Source organism: Gavialis gangeticus, unplaced genomic scaffold, assembly GCF_001723915.1.
Source record: "Gavialis gangeticus isolate Ggan-Ray unplaced genomic scaffold, GavGan_comp1, whole genome shotgun sequence".
Lineage (NCBI taxonomy): Eukaryota > Metazoa > Chordata > Crocodylia > Gavialidae > Gavialis > Gavialis gangeticus.
The window spans coordinates 4,022,481-4,043,611 of NW_017728996.1; the positions used below are offsets into that span (position 1 = coordinate 4,022,481).

A 21,131-nucleotide genomic window follows, 5' to 3' on the forward strand; every position below is an offset into this window, starting at 1 on the left:
AAAACATAAAAAACCACACATTCAAATCATTCATTTTACCCCCTGGACACTCCACTTATTATTATTTTTTTTTTCTCCAGAGGAATAATTTTAAGAATGACAAGACAGATTTTCACTTTGGAGTCTGACATCCATCTTGCAATAATGCTTCAAAGTGGCTCCCAGAACTGTTTCTGAACTGGCCATTGTTACAGGGGCCTCATGATTTTTAGGGTTAAGTATCTAGAAGACAAAAGTTAAACACCACAAGAGAGAGCAGGATTGTTCAGCAATGCTCACCCTGAGCCTAACTCAATGAACCCGATGGAAAACCTCACCAATAAGTAGTTAGACCAGTGCTGAGTTTGAAAATGTTGCCGTATTTTCGGAAAAATAAATAAATAGGCATGTTATTAGATCCTGCCAAGAGATAACATTAGAAAAAATCCAAAACATTTCACCTGCACCATATGTTTCATTCCTGAGGGTCTTAAACCATTTTGACTACATTCAAACTGAATTAAAAAATGGAAGAGCTAGCCTCCCTCTTGCTATAAAGGTACCACTGGTAATATCGGAGTATTTAAATGCTTTAATCTCACACACAAAAAAAACCATCATCATCATCTCCATCTTCTTAAGAGGGGAAAAAAAACTCTAGAATATGAAAAAAAAATAAAGAAAAATCAATAGAGACTTCTAAATGACTCCTTTAAGATACCACTTTTCAATTTAACAGGACAGATTTATTTGTATGTGGCTCAAATGTTCACAATCACTCTCTGCACCTTCATACATAGGAATGAATGTCACAGTGGCAACCGGCAGTAATGAACAATCTTACCTGAGGATATGGAAACCTCCCAAGAGCAAGCTGGGAAAGAAAATAATATTTGTCTAGTTATATAGATTTGCATGGAGGGCGTATTTTCTTAAAGAGAGAAAAGTACTCAACTCTCACTATTGTATAACCCGCAAACCGCCCCCGCCCAAACTGTGAGCAAAAGTAATCCTGAAACATTGTACGAGCTGTATTTAGAATGGAGTGGTTCATAACGATTCCTCTTTGTTTATGCACCAAATTAACGTCTTGTGATAAAATCTGAACATTTTGGTATCCGTCTTGCTCGACAAAAAGTGTGCGCCACCTGCTAACGTTGTGTTGCGTCCTGAGAGCTGCTTAGATTAAACCACTGAGTCTCAACTGTAAGGGAAATGACACTGAGCGTTACTGATTATCTTGCCAACGCGTGGGTACCCAGACAGCAGTCACTAAACTCCCCAAGTCCTGTCTTAACACACGCTAGGCTCCGCGTAACACCTGGGTCATACCAGAGGTCAACCTCTACCTTGCTGCTAGAGTCTTGGCCAAGAAGTGAGAATCCATGACAGCACACAATGAATTTTTAAAAATATATTTTTGATTATGTAGAAACTAGATTAGATATGACTTCTTTGATTTGAAAAAGGCACTATGGAAACAGTAGGATCACTTATGGAAAGGTAAAGTTTTGGGGCACTTGCAAAAGAGGTCACGTTTTTGTCAAGTAGCCTGTTGCATACACGAGGAGGCAACCCAAGAACAGAGACGTCATTATAACTATGGCTGGTTTGATCCGTAAAGAATTTCTATGGACACGCAAAGACGACGAGTTCCAAGAGGCCAACTAGATGCACACAATAACTTTGCATACGTGTATTTATTGAAAATGCACATCACTTATAGGAGCTGCATCTCTTAATCTCCATGCATCCCTCTGGACAGTAACCCTAGTCATTCTTACGTACCATACAAGTGGCTCTTGATATAATGACTAAGATGGAGTCGTTATGGGCCATCATATAGACATGGTGTTGATTAAAGGTCCTGAGTAGCAATGATACGACGAGACAGGAATGCCTCAGAAAAAACCTGTGCTATATCATGCCATTGACCTACGGGTTATTGCTGTCATTCTAGGCTTTTAGTCAGATTTTTTTAAAGAAACTGCCACTTAAAATATACCAAAAGAAAGCAATACAACAAAAACGGATGCAAAAGACTTGATTAAAAGTCACAAGGAAATGAAAATGAAGCACTTCCACTGAGGTGAGAAAGTTCTTCCTACTAATTTTATCCTTCAACTTCTCATCAGACCGTAACAAATGCCATTGATTGGATCAGACCATAGGTCCATCTTGGACTGTATCTTGTCTCAAACTGTGGCAGAGTAGGTGCCGAAGGGGAGGAGAGCAGATCATGTCCAGAATTTCCCATTCCTCTTCCACTGCAGCTTCCAACCTTGACTGGTTTAGGACCATTGCAATTCAGAGGTGGCACCCCTATTTACCCTGTTCAAGATCAATGGATGGACCTTTCTCTTAGAAGCTGGCCAATCCCCTTTTAAACTGGGCTGAACTATCCAGACTCCTCAATCTTGTGGCAATGAGTTCCAAAAGTTAACCCTCCTGACCCAAATCACACCTAAAACTCATTTCTACCCCACAGCCCACCTGCTCGTATCCACACTAATCCAAGACTAGCTTCACATCAGAGTCATGGTGAGCAATGCAAACCTCAACCTTCTCCACACTGAGGAAGTCTAAGCAAGAGTAAGACCTCTTTTAGCTCACTTCCAATTAGGGATGTAAACGGTTAAACGGCAACTTATATTTAAACCATTTACCGTTCACTATTTAGTGACCTCTGGCAGAAACAGCCCCAGCCCCTCATATCTCCACGTGCACCTGGTACTGCGTGGGCTCCAGGCCACTGGCAGGGAGTTGAGCCAAGCCAGTTGCAAGCTCAGCCCCACATCAGGGCTGGGCCAGGCCTGTGCAACCCCATCACTATGGATGGGATGAGGAAAGATGCAGCATGCCCCAGTGGGACCAGACCCCCTCTTCTCCCAGGGTGAGCTGGGAAGGGCCTGGGCAGCAATGCAGAGGAGACTTCCAGGTCCAGGCCACAGTGGCACAAGTGCTGCAGGAGGCACAGGGAGCCTATAGCCCTGCCAATGCGAGGGTGGGCAGATCCATCTTGGGGCCGGGAATCTCGCTGCTGTGGCAGGATGGCTGCCTGGCTCCTGTGGGGGTGCCCAGCCTCTCCCCCTTCCCAGGGGCGGCAGGATATGGGCACAGGAGAGGTCTGCAGCTCCGGCTTCAGTGCCAGTCCTTGCCCATGGGGGTGAGGAGAAGCCCCGCTCTACAGCTGGGCAGTGCCTCTTTGTGGCTCAGCTGCACCCACCATCCCCCCTCTCAACAGCTCCCTGCCAGTGGCCTGGATCCTGCGCAGCGCCACACACGTGGTGAAAACATAAGGGGCCAGGGCTGGGGCCGCTCCTTCCAGAGGTCATTAAACTGCATATGCATGATTAGTTAACCATTTAACCGATATAGTCAGAGGAGATTAAACAGATATTTTTCTTAACAATATTTACATCTCTATTTATATATCCACCTGGGACTATGCAATGCTGTACAAAGATCCCCCGGATGGCTGTGAACACACGCTCCCCTGTAACAGTCTTGTCACCAAAGTTTATGGCCCAGACAACTGCGCCCTGCAAGAAGGTTATATTGCTTCTCGTTTGGGGCCAGCGTGCATGCAGAGCAAGTGTGGGTATCTCTGCCTGGCACTGCCATGTACCACTCATATGCTCTGCCCTCCATGGCTACCTTAGTTTGCATGCTTTGCGTGACAGACCTACCATTTTTGCTTCTGGTACAGAGCTGAGCTCACTCAGCAAAAAATCTCCTCCACCTCATCTCACATGCAGCTAGGAGGAGGAGGATGGGCTTACTATTTATTCCTCTCTTTTTTACCTGTCTGCTTCACAGGTTCTCCTACTGCACCCTTTCTAAGTTAGTCCCACACAGACAGATACTGCACTGGGACATACAGAGCTGGCCCATGAGCTAAAAGACATCATCTCACAGCCTCACCAGACTATTTAACCTTGCTTCATCATCCTGCTTCCAGCCTCAGGGACCTTCACGCATTCCCAACCACCCTCTAGACCAGGGGTGGGCAATTGTTTGGGTCTGAGGGCCACTTAAGGAGTTTTAGCGAGCTGTCGTGGGCCACGTCAGCACCCCATTCCTCCCCTCCGAAGAGCTCACCAAAACTCCCTAAGTAGGTCTGCTCCCCCACAGCCGAGCAGACGGGATGGGATGAGGCTGCAAGCCAGTGGGAAGTGCCATCCAGCAGCAGCATGGGCAGGCAGGTCTGGGATTGTGGTGCAGTGACAGCACAGGGCCAGGGCCAGGAACAGGGCTGATCCACAATCTGCTCCCCTGATGGGCATCGTTTATGTGGGCAGGGGCAGGCAGGGAGCAGATCATGGCTCTGCCCTGTGATCCCAGGGCCTCCATGGAGGCTGGCCAGGATCCATGTGGGAAGGGCGCTTGACCAGGTGGACAAGACGGGGCCTCAGGTGGGCAGGGAGCTGTGTCTGGGTGGATGCGGATCCAGCCCCGGGCCACAGCTAGGATCTTGGGATGGTAACAGTGCAGAGCCAGGGTCTGGGGCACAGCCGCAAACTGCTCCCTGCACGTGGAAAGGGCACCTGTCGCAGGGATGTGCAAGCAGTGGATCGCAGCTCTGCCCTGGCTCCAGCCCCATGCTGTCACCGTCCAAAGATCCCACCCCATGATCCCGGTCCTGCCAGCCTGTCCCACTCCCAGACACCACTCCCTGCCCATCCGCAGCCCCATTACATGTGCTCTGCTGTGCCTGGGCCACCACGCCGCCCCAGCCCCGCTGTACGCCCGGGGCTGTGGGATCTGCTACATGCACCACAGCCCAGGCTGCCCAGGCAGGGCCAAGGGACCAGCTGCAGCCCAGACAAAATGCCTTAGTGGGCCAGATTTGGCCCACAGGCCATATTTTGCCCACCCCTGCTCTAGGCCATAGTAACCCTGCCTGGCTTCCTTGGATCTACACTGTGCTGGCTTCCACTGCAAGATTTTGCCAGCATATTTTAGGTTGGCTAGACCAAGACCCTCACTGACCTGCTGCGGATACACGGGATCAACCAAATAGCACTTCTGTCAGCAGAGCTATTACTGTTTGGCGGGCAGTGTAGGTAACACTGGCACAAAGCCCCTTGTGTTGGTGTGCAACAGTGGCAGAGGCTCTGTCGTGCAGTGTGGGAAGTCCCTTGGCTTTCAGGAGTATAGCACCGTCTTCCTTCTCCTCCAGCAGAAGTCACCGTGAACAGTACTTTTTCACATGACCGTCAGAGTTGCTAGCATCTCTCGGTGGCAAGCTTAATGCCTGTGACATTAAGGACTCAGCACCACGTCCGTGCTCACTGAGAAACCCTTCTGTTCAAGGCACCCTGGAAAGAGCCCATGAGAAAGGAGCTCTAACTTTGCTCACTTTCAGGGCCTAAGACTTACCACTGCCATAGTTTTATGTGTTTTGAAGAAGATAAACATGCATCTCATGATCACGATACGCCAGAAGGAAAGCAGTGGGTATACACATAAGGCTAAATCCTGTCTCCCTTCCTGATGCAGGCAACATGATTCCTGGCCTCAGTCATGACACTAGGCTCTTCATTCCTCAGTCCAACTGTGGACACCAATGGGAGCTGAGCCTATGTGTGGGCTGAAGGATCTGACCCTCAGGGTAGCAGGATTATTGTGGAAGAAGCTATTTCCCTGGGAAGCATCAAAACACGATGTGAGAACAGATGAAGTCGCTTTGACAACAGCAACGTAGAGGAGGAATATGAGAACACGTGTTTTTTTTTTTGACACAACCGACTCCACGGACAAGTGGGCACCCAAACAACAGCGTGTAGCACGGGGGCGCTGTGCGCCTCCTTGAGCCATCGCGCCAAAGAGTTGTTTCCCCTCCGCTGCCTCCCCCTACCCACGATTGTCAAGGTATTATAAATTAAGAAACTTACCAAAGAGTATGTAATCTTCTCTGAAATAGCCTGCAGATATGTCACTGTACTAAATGTGTTTCAGATTTAATGAAGCTTTAATGTCCTTTTTAATTTTGCCTGTTTCTATATCACCAGGGGTCGAGCAAGGCAATCAGCACTCAAGAGGGTGGTTTGGTTTAAAACTAGGAAAAACTCATTTGCTTATGAGTTGCACTGTATTTTCTTAATTAAATTTACTGAGTAAAATGGTTTAAGTTCAGCCAACCAATGACCTCTGTATGTAGATTTAGATTTATAAATAGGGTAACAGTTAAAGTAAAGGGGGGTGGAAAAAACCCTCAAAAACAAACAGATTAGACTCACAGCAATAGGAGTTTTGTGCCCTTTATTGTCTTTACTAAAGAAGTCATTTAAATATGAGCAGCATAAGCCTATAAAGAAAGCGAGATTGAGAGAGAAAGAGCAAGCGGAAGCAAGGGCACAAGCCCTCAATCCAAACATCCCTTTCTCCGTCCTTTCCATTCAAAGGAGGGAACTGGGGAAGGCTTAACATATTTTAAATACGGGTGGGTTTAAAAGTGAAACTCTCACTCTTCAGGATCAGAGAAGTGATATGTGTGGGACTACGGAGGAGAAAAAGGAACGATTCATGGCCGAGGGTCTGATTCTCATTTACAGTTCCTTCATGCAATGGCAGAAGCGTAAGGGTCCCTGAAAGTGGGTATAGATAACATAACCAGAGTCAAAAGGTCTCAGTGGAAATGAGAATCGGGGCCCTGGGAGGATCTATCGAGCCAGGGATATATATTTGCAATCAATAGTCTTCTGCAGTGTTGCTGTAAAACAACAGCATACCCTCCGTTTCACTGCTTAATGATCTGCTAGCCACACAAGTGCCATACTGCTGTACTCTTGGCTTAAATACACTAGCATATGAGATAATTAATTAATTCATTAAATTAAAAACTCCCGCAGATATTTCACTGGTCCTGCAACATAATGCGTGCTCACATAGCTACTCCTTCCAGGAACATTCCCATTTGTAGAGTTTAGCAGAACCGCTCATGTGAGCCAAGACGGCAGGATCAGGGTATATGGCCACAGCCACGTGGACACACTAATCTGTGGCGAATCGTGCCATCCTGATTAAAGAGCTGGAAACACGCGACCCAGTGACGCAGCAGCTGCAAATTTACCCTTGAACGAATTGGGGGCAGCTCTCTCGTGCTTGCCAAACGCCTCCCTTTTTCATGCGTAGCCCACTCACGTGCGCACTGCCACCACAATGTGTGTTGCTCCAAGGGCAAGCCTCAAGCGTCACCACTTTTCATGTGCCCAAGGCCTTACTGAAGGACTAATAACAATCAATATAAAAAAATACCAAGTATCGAATGGATATTTGGACAATGCTTTGAGCCCTGCAGGGTTTATTTTGGCCGAGATCCTTGGGGCAAGTCACACACATGTAGGGGAGATTGGTTCAAAAGCGGGAAGGGACGGTAGGTACTTAACTCCCATTGACAAATCGAGAGGAGTGGGGAGCCTTGGTGCTACTTGCGCTTTTGAAGAGGAACCTGGCCAAGGTCCCCAATGTCTCAAGAAGGCAAAGGTGGGTTCTGTTCTGGTTTTAAATATGCCGATAAACTGAGGCAGAGAGCATCTGAAGGGCTTACTGAAGTCACGCGAGTCAGTTTGCAGGTAGAAGCAGAACTCAGCCATCTAACAAACCTCCTCCTTTGACCGCCAAATTGTAGGAATTGATACTTGATTATAAAAACTAATACTAAGATGATAAGAAACAAAATAAGAGGCGCCACAACTATTAAAAGTTAGTACTGTCACTCGGCTGAGCTGAGCAATCCCCATCACGTTCAGAAAGTAAGCGAAGGAAGGAACTTCAGAACATATTTTTAGGACACCCAGGCTATAAAGTTTCCTACTTCGATTATTGTCTATGTTGTGCAAGTTGTTTTTTAATTTACAGTTATACTGAAAAGCACGGGAAGTTTTTATTCTTAATTTAGACACATTCCATGTTTCTCAGCATAACTGCAAATTGAAAATAAGCACTTACAATATCGCTAGTGATCTAGCTGGAGGAGGACTTTATAGTCTGAAATGTTCTAAAATTTGTTCTTAATTACCTTGTGCACATTTTACACAATTAAATTTCCATCTAAGGATTTTGCATTTAGATTGTGCACTGCAGTTAAACCCTCATTTTATGGAAAAGCAGCCGCCACTTGCGAACATTCAGACATAGGAAACTTTAAAAATCAGACTTAACTACTGGATTACATAAAATTCCCTAGGTGAGATTTCATTTCAAGACCAATTTATACATTCCTAGATAGATGGCTTAAAATCACCTGGAACTCTGCTGGTAAGGACCTTAATAAATATTAAATACCTCAAAAACTACCCTAAGATTTTTCTTCCCTTCTCATATCAATTTTGCTGTCCTCTTATTGCACAGTAAAAAAAAAATCCAAGAGGATATAACAGCAATTTACCAGCGTTAAAGTGCTTCTGAGGTTAAACTGACAACAAAGAAGAACAGAAACACAAAGCATCTTGAAGTAGGGTTTCAATTAAATGTGCAGGATTTAGTAATGCAGGACGAAAAAAGAGTTACAAATTAATTTAATCTTCTGCCTATAGTTTGCAGCTGCACTCCAAAGCGTCTGGGGCTTAAGAACAAAGCCTTGAAAGGCCTCAGAGTGAGGAAAGCTTCAATTTTTAATGTATAACGCCATTAGCTGATAACTTGTGGAATCTGCGACCCCTGCGGAGGGGCATAAGTGCGAGAAACAGAGACTGATGAAGTGACATATTTGTTCACGTCTAGAACTATGAGAAAGAAGGTTATTACTAATACCATCAGGCCCAACAGAAATATGCCCTAATAACCTTTGGGACGTTTCTGGGTTGGAGCAGATGAGTTCGAGATCTCTCTGCATACAATATATTAAAAACCAATGCCTAATTCAGCTTAATTAAAGATAATTAGTTTCACTTTTACTTCTTCTAAATATGCAGCGAAGTGCAGGAACTTCCGACTGAAGATCACTAACTCCAACCCCGCCTCGTTTGCATGTTTCTTCCAACCTGGAAGTTGTCTAAACGGCCAGGTCTCAATATTGGGTTCTGATTTTGAATGACCGCGTTGTGTCTTACCCTAAAAAGAAAAATAATGTCTATCGGTAACACATCTACTCCTTTTAGGTCTAAACTGCAAACCCTCAAGCACGCGCAGAAATCGCATGGACCATCCACAGATGGCTGTTAAACTACTTGGGTGAGTAAAGGCACCTGCATTTTCTAAATTAGAGCCGCAGGAAGTAAGAGTGCTTGAGACGATCTATTTTACTAATCACTGAGCTCTTAAATCCCAGCTTTACCGTAACAGGTTATAAGATATTAGAAAAGACGAAGCACATGCCCCATTCTCATTGAAAACCTACGGACCAAATTGCAAACTCATTTATGCTGGGGCAAATCTCGACCAATCCCACTGAAGTCATGCAATGGCTCTGGCTTCCCACCAGTGTGAAGGAGGTCACATTTTGGCCCATGGCATTTGCCATAACGATCTAGTAGTAATAATAATAATACAGAAAGGCAGCTGAGGCTGATAAATATCTCCAATATTTTTTTTTAACTGGAGATTGGTTTATTACACAGGTTGAGGGAAGGTGACATTAATCTATATTATATAAGCATATATATTACACGCGCCCACACGTAATGCGGTTCCTTTAATTGTTCATCCATCTATCTGCTCAGGTATCTAACTGCTTTATTTATTTCTCTGTTACGAAGATTGCCCGCTGTGGCCTAACTGTGAGTGCTGGAAAACATGATACATTGAGGTCTCAACCTGGGCAAACTGTACCTAAACTTACACTTTATTGCAGCTTAGTTCACAATCTTCACCTAATATAGGGTTACATCCCAGTGCAGCAAGCGGATAAATCATCCTGGAATATTACTCTGGCTAAGTTTAGCTGTGAGTGGAGCATATGTGCTTCCGAGTCACTGAAGCAAAGGCCCATAAAATACACTAATTACTGGAAGTTATGGTCACTGAGTGATTGATAGCGCTCTGCAAGGCAACTTCCTCATTTTCAGCCATTCTGACGGGCCTCATCCGACACAGAGCAATTATTAATTCATGACCCAACCCTCAGGCATTGGTACCTTTGCTTCTAATTCTGCTACTACAAAACTACAGCTTTGGCTGGACACTGTCTTTCTTCTTCCTCCTGGCTGGGCAAAGATGACAAAAGTGGAGTCCGTGATGACTGCCATTGTTGGGCTAAATTACCCAAGGAAGCGCAGGGCAGAAATCCAGGCCATATTTTGTTTTAGGAGGCAGTTGTTCCCAAAATGCTTTGCCCTGTACACATCTAATAAAAGATGCCTACACTAGAGGGATCTTCTTCAATAATAAGAACATTTTTTTACTTGAACTTGTGAGCCAAATCCTGTTCCTTTTAACCATAGCTAGCCTGTGTGACCAAACCCCATGCACAGGGAACACAAGGGATTGTCTATATGAATAAAAGATGCCACAAAACCACTCCTGAATAATTTAAAGTAACAAAGCTTATTGCAAAAAAAAAAAAAAAAAAAAAGAGGAAATGGGCTGTTTCTTTTTTAGATAAGTCCTGGGTTGACAGTTCCCACTAAACAGGTGTCTGCTGCTTAAAAAAAAAAAAAAAAAAATTAAAAATACCACTGTTGTTATCAGCAGCGTAAGTAAAGAGACCAAACATGCAGGATCCCCTGGTGCTCTCAGCTACGGAGTGAATTCAGGGTAAGAAGGGTGAGCGGGTGTGGAAACTGAATTACCCTCTCACCCCTGAAGTGGGTCCCAGCAGACTAAGGTTTAGATTAAGGTTTAGATTAAGGTTCTGGTACCTTGGTGGGCAATAAAGGCCTGTATTACCAAAGGCCATGTTGCATCTTTGCTGGGCAAACAGGATTTTGGTCTCTGGGGCTCTTAATCCAGTATGTTTATAAGTAAAAAAAAAACCCAACAACCCCTGCTCCCTCCCCAACACCTCCTCCCTTCCCCCCCTTCCTCTCCCTGAGCTCTGTGTATACTATAATTATTGCAGAGTGATTTGCAGCCACCAAAGTAACTACCCATCTCTTCCAAGCATCGCTGGTTACTTGGGTAGTTGGTTACAGAAGTAAGGGTGATTTTTATTAGTTTAAAGAAGGTTGGGATGCAGTGAGGGGGAAAAAAAGTTAAAGCAATTTAAAACGCATCATACTGTATCTACTGAAATGTGCCCAGATCTATCTAATGTGTTCAATTAATTTAACAACTACTTGAATTCTCAATGTAAGAGTGAGGAAATGATGCTCTTTTAACACGTTTGTTTAATGCTGACCTCGTGTCTTCTGGTAGCAGGCGTTTATAATGACAACGCTGGCACTAGCTGGGACCACTGTGCATAGCCCTTTTCCAGGTTCCCCAGCCTATGCCTCCATTTCTTTCCGTCTGTGTTTCTGTCTTTTTTTTTTTAAACAGCTCTAATAAATTTGGGATCATTTTGGCAATGCTAGATCCCAGCCTGAGAGACCAGGCCTCAGCACTGAGGCCAACTTTGGAATTTTATGAATTCCATTTTGGCCAATTTCTGTACACTCATTTTTTCTGATGCACTGAATTAGGAGGTCTGACAAGGGACTGGCCTTTGGGGGAATCTCTTTTAAAATCTGAACTACATTTTGTAGGTTTATTTGCATGCTAAACTGGGTTTCATGTTAACAATGATACCTGCCACGTGGAGATGTGCAAGATACCACTCAGGACATATCCACTTTAAGCAGGGCAGGATGACAAACACATAACTTGTCAGGCTCTACACTCACCTGTAGTCAACACTTTTGGTACAGTTCAGAGTGCTGATTCTCAGCAAGGCCATCCATGACTTTGGCTCTGGCTATACCAAAATCTACCTCTCTTGACCTCCCTGTGCTGACAGGTGCTATTCAGCACAGTGTTCCTGCTGCTTGCCCCCACAGCCAAATTCAGAGGAGCAGGTTGGCTCCAGAACTTGCTTCTGTTGATGGGTCTGGGTGGGTCATTTTCAAAGTATGGGTTTAATTTTTCTTAAATGCATGTTTTTGTACTTTTGGTGGTTTGCTTCCCCACCCCCCTCCTTTTTTCTGGAATACCAACACCTGTAAGTCTCATCCATGTTCCCTTTGGGGATGTTGCAGAGTCAGTAGAACCACTATAGTTCCACAATCCCCAGCAAAAACCCTAACCCAGGGGTTGGCAATGTTTTTGGGCAGAGTACCAAAAACACCTGTGACCTTGACTTGTAAGGTGTTGGCATGCCAGGGGCAGGTGATGGGGGAGCCACGAGGAGTCTGATCCCTATTGTGGCAGTGCAGCCCCAGCCTCTTCCCTGCCGTCTGTCCCTAGGCGCATGTGCCAAGCAAAATGCTTTCAAGTGCCACACACTGGCACCTGTACCAGGGGTTGCCTACCACTGCCCTAACTCCAGAGGATACTGAGAGCTGCCTGGAGTCTCTCATCTCCTCCACTAAAAATGTATTCCCATAATAAAACAAGTACAATATAAACAGTAACTTAAATTCTCATATAAATTCTCAAAAGCAAGGCCAGGCCAGCAAGAGCTGCCATGCCATGCTAAACACCTCCTCTTTGACCCGTTATTTTGGCACATATGGCATCTCACATCATATACAATTGTGAGGCTCCTGTTTTGCACAGAGATTAGATTGAAATTCTCATTTTCCTTTAAAGCCTGACCCTTGCCATCATCATAACTTCCTATTTTAATTAATCTTCCTCCTGCCTCTGCTCAGTGCAGCACTGGACGCTGATCATCATTCCACGCTCCTGGACCGGCTCCAGGAGTCATGCAGACATCATGGTCACAATCCTGCTCCTTTCTATCAACCTCTTGATCTCTCCCCAGTGGTAGCTGTGCTTTCCCATTACAAGGTTCCCACAGGTTCAGTTCTCAAATCCTTGTCTCTCTCCTACCAATCCAGGAATGTCTGGATCTGGTTCAAATCCACCAGAGGACCAGTGCGAGGCCCAGGCACACTTAAATCTTTCAAGCAGAAAAGAGGCAGAAAAGTGGTGCATGGCTCTCCAGCTTGTCTCTGTACCTAGGTGGATACTGATGACTAGAAAATGACATTTAGAGGTTTGCTTTTTGGAACTGGCTGTTACATAAAGTAGATATGTATTAGAATAATGGTCCAGGGCAATGGCAAGGGTTAACTGGTTTCAAAAAGTCTCTTTGTGACACAATCTCCTTCAAGGCACACAGGCAAGCAGCAAGCAGACACACAAGCTGGAAAATTGAAGACATGTACTACACTGCTCCATAATGTGAACAGTGTGCTCAAACAGAGATAAGGGACTCTACAGGTCACAGTGCCAAACTGCAGAGTCCTTGGGATTTCCAGTTTTGGGGGTGGACTGAATTAGGAGAAACCGGTGAACAACCAAATTAGGATGTGTGCATGTGATGGGTTTGTGAAACAAAGGAATATGCTGACAGAGCAGAATGTGGACAGTATGATGACCACAGGGAAACCAATCAATGATACCCAAAGATGAAGAGTCATCAGGAGGAAAAGGAAACAAAAGGAAGGATTTCAAATCAGCAAAGGATCCCTGAGAGGGGAACCCGAGGCCACCACTGACAGAGGGCACACCACTAGCACGTCTCAGCCACTCCGCTGCGGAGAGCCTCAGCCTCTGACCTTCAAGCTGCTGACATTTGACATTCAGGAGAGCCCCAGGGTGAAGCTCACGTACTGGCTAGACATACCTTGATGCTGTGACAGCTCTAGGACTGGTAGATATAGAATTATTTGCATTATTCTTATCTGCTATCACTGTATATCAATAAAATCCACCTATTATCGAATGGAGAGGTCATGGTTGGTCTGAGGGTCAAGGGTCCACCCAAAATAAGGTATCTGGATCATAAATCCAATGACAACAATTTTGACTCCTAAGGTCTAATTGAGAATCTGGCTCATCATCTCCATGTCACTGTGACCAGTTATACACTGATCGCATTCAACCAAACACATAATTTGGCTCTGTTGTAAGGAGTCCTCCTTCTCAGTCCCTTCTCCTGTATCAGAATACAAAAGCTTGTGGCTTTCTATCAGCTTCCTATAGCTTAACATCTCAAAGGCAGAAGTGCTTCAAGAGACGCATCCTCAAGCAGGACTTCATCTCTTCTAGCCCCGTCTCCATGCTCAGACTTTTTGTTTGCCTCCCTGGATAAAAGCTTGACCTCCCACTCTCATGTTTCCAGAGCTATACTTGCAATCTCCCTGCCATCACCTCTGCATTCTTTGCCCAAATAGTCTGAAGAGTCAATACAATAAAATCCTTAGTTCTGCCTTAACAGTGCATATAAATCAATTTTGGCTTCACTGGAAAAAACCACTCCCATGTGCCTGAAATATACATATGCAGCACGTGCCCTTAGTGGGTATTTAATAAGTCAGTTATGGCGTCCACCCATGTGGGTCTGAACACAATGACTGAAAATACATGAAAGCCTCATAGCCTGCAACATCTCTTAAAACTGCACGTGAACAGGAGTGCCACAGACAATTACCAAGCCCTTTAAGCTCTATTAAATACACAGATAAAGGAAAGCACAAACACAGATTACCGCAAATGATCAGAGGAAGTTTCTACCTTAGGGGATTGCAAAGCATAGTCTCATCGTTATGACTGGTGTGCAAGAGCGTTTCTTTCCTGGGTGGACCAATATTGGTGAGCCATGGAGGAGGAATGAATTTCAGGAGAGGAAATTAAAGAGAGTTTGCTGTTATAAAGAAAGTCATGATGAGAGTTTCCACATCAGGGACAGCAGGATACAAAAGGAGGTGTGGATGCCATTAGAATGAACTGCGAGTCAGAACACACAGGGTCATATCCCGCTTTATGGCCCTTTGTGCCTCAGTTTATTATAACAAACAATTAGCCATTGTGTTTGCATGTACAGCGTAGGCTGAATGGGACTGGCAGCAGCTTGGACCCCGAGGCCTGTCCTGCCCAATCAATAGGTTCCATGCTAGTGAGCCCGATTGCAGGATCAGGGCTCATAATTTTAAATGATTCAGGTCAGCGCCCTAGTTACTTTCCACATCTGTGAGGCGCTGAGCACACTGCTGGAATTACACAAACAAATAGTAATTATGATAAAGAAATGTCCCATTTATAAAATAGGGTCAATCATGCTTACCTGCCTCAGAGGAATATTACACGGAGTATTAGTTAAGGTTTGCAGAGCGTGTTGTGCATGTGAAGTTTGAGGGAATGGATGTTTTAGAAACAAAATAACTTGGCTTTTACACTCTTCCATCCAAAGGTATTCACTACAGTGTACTTTGGACACGTGTCCTACAAACCTTATTTTTAAAACGGAATTTTGTTTGTAGGATAATGTCACTAAGAAGCATCTTAAGATCGGAGTATTCTTCATTAAAAGAGAATCAAAATGTATTTCATTAGGAGTGCTCCCTTTCAGAAAGCAACCCTGTAAGTGAGGACTGGCATTGTATTTATTAGAGATGAGAGAGAGATTTGATCATCCATGTACCTTCCAAGCACAGGACATAGTCCTTGGAGGGGCAATGTGTCAGATACTGAATGCAAACTCCTTTCAGACCTAGCCCAAGCAGCTTGGAGTACATTTTATGACTGAGTTATAAAGCCCTGAAAAACAGGGTTTATAATGAAAACGCTGACACCGTCTTCAGTGTAGTGACAGCAATGTCGTTGGTTTAAATTGAACTTGCTTTGTCAACCAAAAAGCACTTAAATAAAACTACAGCTAAAAAAACCTCATGAAAATATGCAAACTATTTGCAACGAAGTGTCTTTAAACAGGTTTATAGATAATGCGCTGAATTAATTCACCTTTTTAACAGCAAAATAAATAAATATATGCAAACGTGACTTCACTTCACTTCATCTCCTGTAGGTTTGGCCAGTATGCTTCTTGGGCAGCACTTTCAAACTTTAAAGCACTGGTTCCCACTTCTCATCACGCACAGGATTGTAGCAAAGAAATCCCAAGCCGTTCAGAGATGCAGAAACAGGCAAAAGGAACCGCGACAGTCTAACTTGAGTCACTGGTTCAATCGTCCTACCAGCCGCACAGTCCTGGTTTCCTTGATCCCGCATACCCTTCCTTGTCACTTAATGTGCTGCGACTCCACGAGCTTAAGCACCGGGCATCTGGATATGAAAGAACTGAGCGGAGATCATTTTAAAATTTGAGAACAAACTAACTGCCCTGCTCTACTTTGTCAACAGGAGCCGGGAAGGTTGTTTCACCAATCCCCCTGTCAATAGACAGTGTTACTTTAATGACAGTGACCTTGCATGGCTCTCTGAGCATCTTCTTCACCTTTCTTGAGACATTTTTCTAAGCTGCTGTCCTTGCTTTCATCATTTAACACATCAGTCAAACCACTTCAATAAAGCAGCGATCATGTTGAAGAGAGGTCTCGGAGGACCAGATGACATACCAATTAACAAAGCACACAGAGCCAAATTGTTTTGTGCATCTGACTCTGGAGATGTTAAGAGAGAGAGAGAGGAGGAGGAAGTTGGACGGTTTGAAAGAAGAGAGCAGACGCAGACCGCAGGGGTTTCCCTAATGCCAGGTGATAAGATATAAAAATCTGCATTATGCAGGTAATTGGTGACCAGCTAAATCAGTTTCCTTAACAATAATCCCTCGACAGAATCATAGAGGGAACACCAAATCTTGGAAATGATTACCCAGAAATTACTCTCATTTGAGAGCTGCATGCTGGGCATCATGTATCCCTTGTATCCACTAAGGAAGAGATAGATGTATGTGCTAGATGTTTTCTGCGTTTCCTTCAAACTATCCCAAAAAAAGAACAGGACAAAAAAATGGCCTTTTGCAATGCAATCTCATTTTAGACTCTTGTCAATTAAATTAACTTACAGAAAGCATGGAGAAGTAGTGTGATTATATTTTGCATCTCTCCCAAAATGTTGGGCATGCTCCCATGCTGTAAATCAGTAAAAAGTGGAATAAAATGAGTTAGCAGTACAGTGTCCCTTGTGGCACACTAAAGCATGCTGCTCCTGTATATTTAAAGTTAGTTCTAATCAGACTTAGAAAAAGATTTACAAGAGCCAAATACAATAAGTCAGCAGTAAACTATTTCAATCTAGTTCAAATCAATCATGCATCTGACAACAAGTATTACTTATTTATTTGCAAAGACATTTCAAAAGTCTTGGTTAACTTGCTTCACACAAAGGGCGTATTACATCCACCAAAAGAGAACAAAAGGACATTTACATTATATTATTGTCTATTAATCCCAATATGCTATTATGTCTCTCACTATCCACGAAAGATAGTGCAATGTTAGCACTAATTTTTCTGAGATAAGGTCTAAGCATATTTTTGGACAGAATTTGTTGTTTGTTTTGTTTTTTAGATACGTAGCTGATGAAAAGCGTAAATCTTTTATGGAAGCATATGACAGCATAAAGGTCTTGCTAATTCCCATGGGGGCTTCAAGTGTGTGATGACAGTGAAAAGAATGAAGAGCTAAGCAATGGTATTGTGCCAGAGACACATGGTCGGGCAAGGCTATCAGTGATCCAGATAATGGAGTCCCACACCCAAGGGCATCTGTGCCTCCTTAAAAAGCACTGTCCACAACATTCAGCTAAAACCCATACACGTATTTAATTTCGGAAGTTGACTGCTTTGGGATATAAACGCAAGGTCTTCTACGTGTCTCCCGTTTTTCTCCTCCCACTTCCTTGTGAACTGCTAGCACCTATAGGGAAGCAAGACGCATTCTTTATACGAAGGCTGCCATTGCTGTTGCTCCAGGGGTCAGACGCAGGAAGCACCTTTCATGCGTCGCTGTCATCTTTTTATCAAGTTGTTTTCCTCACAAACGGCCACGAGATTTTAAATGAGGCACGGATGTAGCAAGAAACAGTCAGCGATTTGTTTTTATATTTTTTTTCCCCACCAGGCCTTAAATCAAGACCCTGGTCATCCATAAAACAATACTCGACTCTAATGCCAAACCAAAGTCACCTTCCCCTTTTCCCTGATCAGACCCAGGACCTAACATCACTTGTCAATGCCTCATCAAATGCCTGACAGATCTAACTCGCCCGTAAATTTAGGCGTTCTGTTTTTGTCTTTGTAATATGAGAATCCGCCTTTGTAAAGCCCGATGAAATGTATGGTTTTAGCACATTTAATGAGTACTAGGTAGAAACACCTGACATTTTATTGGGTTCAAAAAGAAATGATTATGAATAGTGTGCATCAAACATGCAGAAAGGACCCCCCCCCAGTTACCGTATTTCTACCTGAGCCCATCCTCTTTGAACGGCTTCATTTCAATACTGTCCTGCATGCCCATAATGGCCTACGTGAGAAGTTGCTCCAGAAAGCACTGGTGAACACATGAGTACGAACGCTATGTTTAGCCACGGTGGAAGGAATTCATCCCACCACATCCCAGTTACTAGGCTGTATACGAGGAACTTCATTAGGGTTAGTGCTGGCATTAACGGAGGTCAGGCCTTGCATCTGCAAAACTCTACAGCGACCCACTTCTACTGGCTTGCTCTGTGCCAGCCTCTTCTCTTCTGGTACAGGAGCTCCTACCTGTGCAGGGGGTGGCAAGATACCCTACTCATCCAACTCTGTGTACTCTGCCAAAAGGTTTAAGTGGCATGGAAAACCCAATATAGATTCCTCTCAACCTAACTGAATCTGACCCAAGTAAGAACAACTCCATTCCAGATACAGCAAAGACATTTAGTGATGTTAAAGATTACCCATGCTCACACGGACATATGACAGCGTACGTTAACCTTAGGATTAGCTTGGCTTTGTCAATACACCTAAAAGGACTCATAGATGTTTACATACCTCCATGAAGGAAATCCCTAAACTCCATACATCGGAATGAATTCCATACTGTTCCCCCGAAATTCGTTCAGGCTGCAAGAAAAAGGGGAAATAGCTTCTTGAGCCCAGTCACACAACCATACATTCCTCCCCACCGATGATAAGCCCTGAGCAAGTAAACTACGTGAGAATTTTGTAGGATTCACGCTGCAGTCCGTCTAATTTGGTACCCAATGGAGATGCTGGGGTACTGATGGATTTGATGCATTTTCTTTGTTACCTGGATTCTGCGAGGTCAAGGGCCTTGGCTCAGGCTTGCCATATATCTAGCAATCCCGGCCAAATGTATCTATGCCAGGACTGTTCGATTCTACGTGGAACTCAATGACGCGCACCTGTACAGCAAAGCCGGCGGCTACGTTTTAACGTTCCCGTTACTTCCTGCCCAGGGAGGTGGTTCAGGTACACACCCTAGACAAAGCCAGACTCTTGCTGTTGAGTAAAGGAGTTGGGGTTGAGACAGGAGTCTAACCTGTTGGAGCCAATTAAACCAAAATAACCTTTACTGTTAACTAGACGCCCCGCTGTTTTCATAGTATCATAGTACTTAGGGTCAGAAGGGACCTAAACAGATCATCAGGTCCGACCCCCTGACCCGGGCAGGAACGGGTGCCAGGATCATATCACCCCAGCCAAATATCTGTCCAGCCTCCTCTTGAAGACCCCCAAGGTAATGTATTTTAATGTATATATATTTTGAGTTTTTAACCTGCACAAAAAAAAGGCTTAATTCAAATATATTAATAGTAAGTTTAATGCCACATAAAATAGACCACTCTAAAATAAAATAGCTAGTTTTTACTGGAAAGCTATGATTTAAGCCTTCCCAAGGTCAAGTGCAGCATGAAACGCAGCAATAAAAGACTCCAGGAGATTCCTCACCCTACTGTGCTGTTAATGTACCTGTCTAGCCAAGCCCCCTACAAACATCTGGTTGTATTTCTAGTCTCTAACAATCCAGAGACCTTTTTAGAAAGCAAACTCCCAAATTAGTGCCAGTCCGACGTGCTCTGGGATGTTTACACTGTACTGCTAATCCCAGATCAAGGGCTTTTATCACAGCATGAATGTTAAGTAAAAAACACAGAGCTGCCTACATTATCTGTCAGGATAACTTTCCAGGGCTACCATACAAAAAGCAGGTGGCAAATGGAACAAAGTCCTTTGGAGCAAGGTTATTTTACACTGAGCTGCAGATTTCCAGGTGAATATTCGTGCTATGTCCTTGAAGACAGCATTCACCAATATAGTTATTCTATGGTGGGTCCACACGAGAAACTTTTGCGCTTACAACAGCACTGGGTAGAGAGGTGATTTCTACCATTTTTACACTGGCAGAAGCCCCAGCATAGAAGCAGTTATACAGGCAAAAAAGCACTTGGCTGGTATAGGTTATTTTGTTCAAGGAACTACTTGAAGCTACACTGGAAAAAAGCCCATTTTTTGCCAATGGAACCTGCACCTACACTAGAAGAATTTACCAGGTTAAACTACTATCCCAAATCTTTTCTACCATAAACTATTTATGTTATTCTTTACTTAGTAGTCACAGCTGATATACTGTTCAATCTGAGCATCTTTAAATGACTTGCATTCCTGTTATAATAATCACAGTTTTGATATAGTAATTTCTATTTAGAAGTCCATGGACTAAACTGGCAGTTGGTGGTTCATTGAAATGAAATCTCACTGCATAAAACTATTCGTGTTAATTCCTCTATTTAAAATAAAGTATAGAAAATAAACTGAAAATTAAAAAGTGTTGAAAGCATACAGCAAAACATAAAACAGGAAATGTACGCAAGAGCCCTCTACCTACTGGGTGTTGGAAATTAGACGGCTTGCAAGCTACTATAGCATTTTAAAAAAAAAAAAATTCTAATTAACATTATTATTAAAATTAATTATTTTTCCCTGCAAAAGATATATTTTGATTGTAGGTTTTCTATTTTCAATGAAAAAACCATGATTTTTTTTTTTTTGGTGCATTTTCCTGGGAAAACTTCTACTCTCATTGATTTGCCATTCCCTCCCCTTCTCCCCCCGCCCCCATACTGAAATGGTTTAACATTTTTGAGTGATTGGGAAATTAAACTAAATGATGTTTAGAAAACTCTCACTGAACAAAAACTGCATAGAGCAATTATAACTAATAATTTATTAGGTAACTTTTAATTAAATATACTCTCCCTGCCCTGGTCAGCTGTAAAAATTGCCCTGCCAGGATAGATAGCCAAAATGAGTTTCTTGA

General features: G+C 43.7%; 1 protein-coding gene across 2 annotated transcripts in view; it reads right to left on the reverse strand.

Moving 5' to 3' along the window:
• The window catches only part of MAP2K5 (mitogen-activated protein kinase kinase 5), a 225,832-nt gene that overhangs the window by 70,647 nt on the left and 134,054 nt on the right, over window positions 1-21,131 (reverse strand). For both annotated transcript variants that reach the window (XM_019503946.1, XM_019503945.1), the window contains exons 16-17: window positions 18,842-18,913; window positions 824-853 (exon numbers count right to left, since the gene is read on the reverse strand). In XM_019503946.1, the coding sequence (XP_019359491.1) occupies window positions 824-853; window positions 18,842-18,913 (102 nt within the window). The remainder of the gene's footprint in view (window positions 1-823; window positions 854-18,841; window positions 18,914-21,131) is intronic.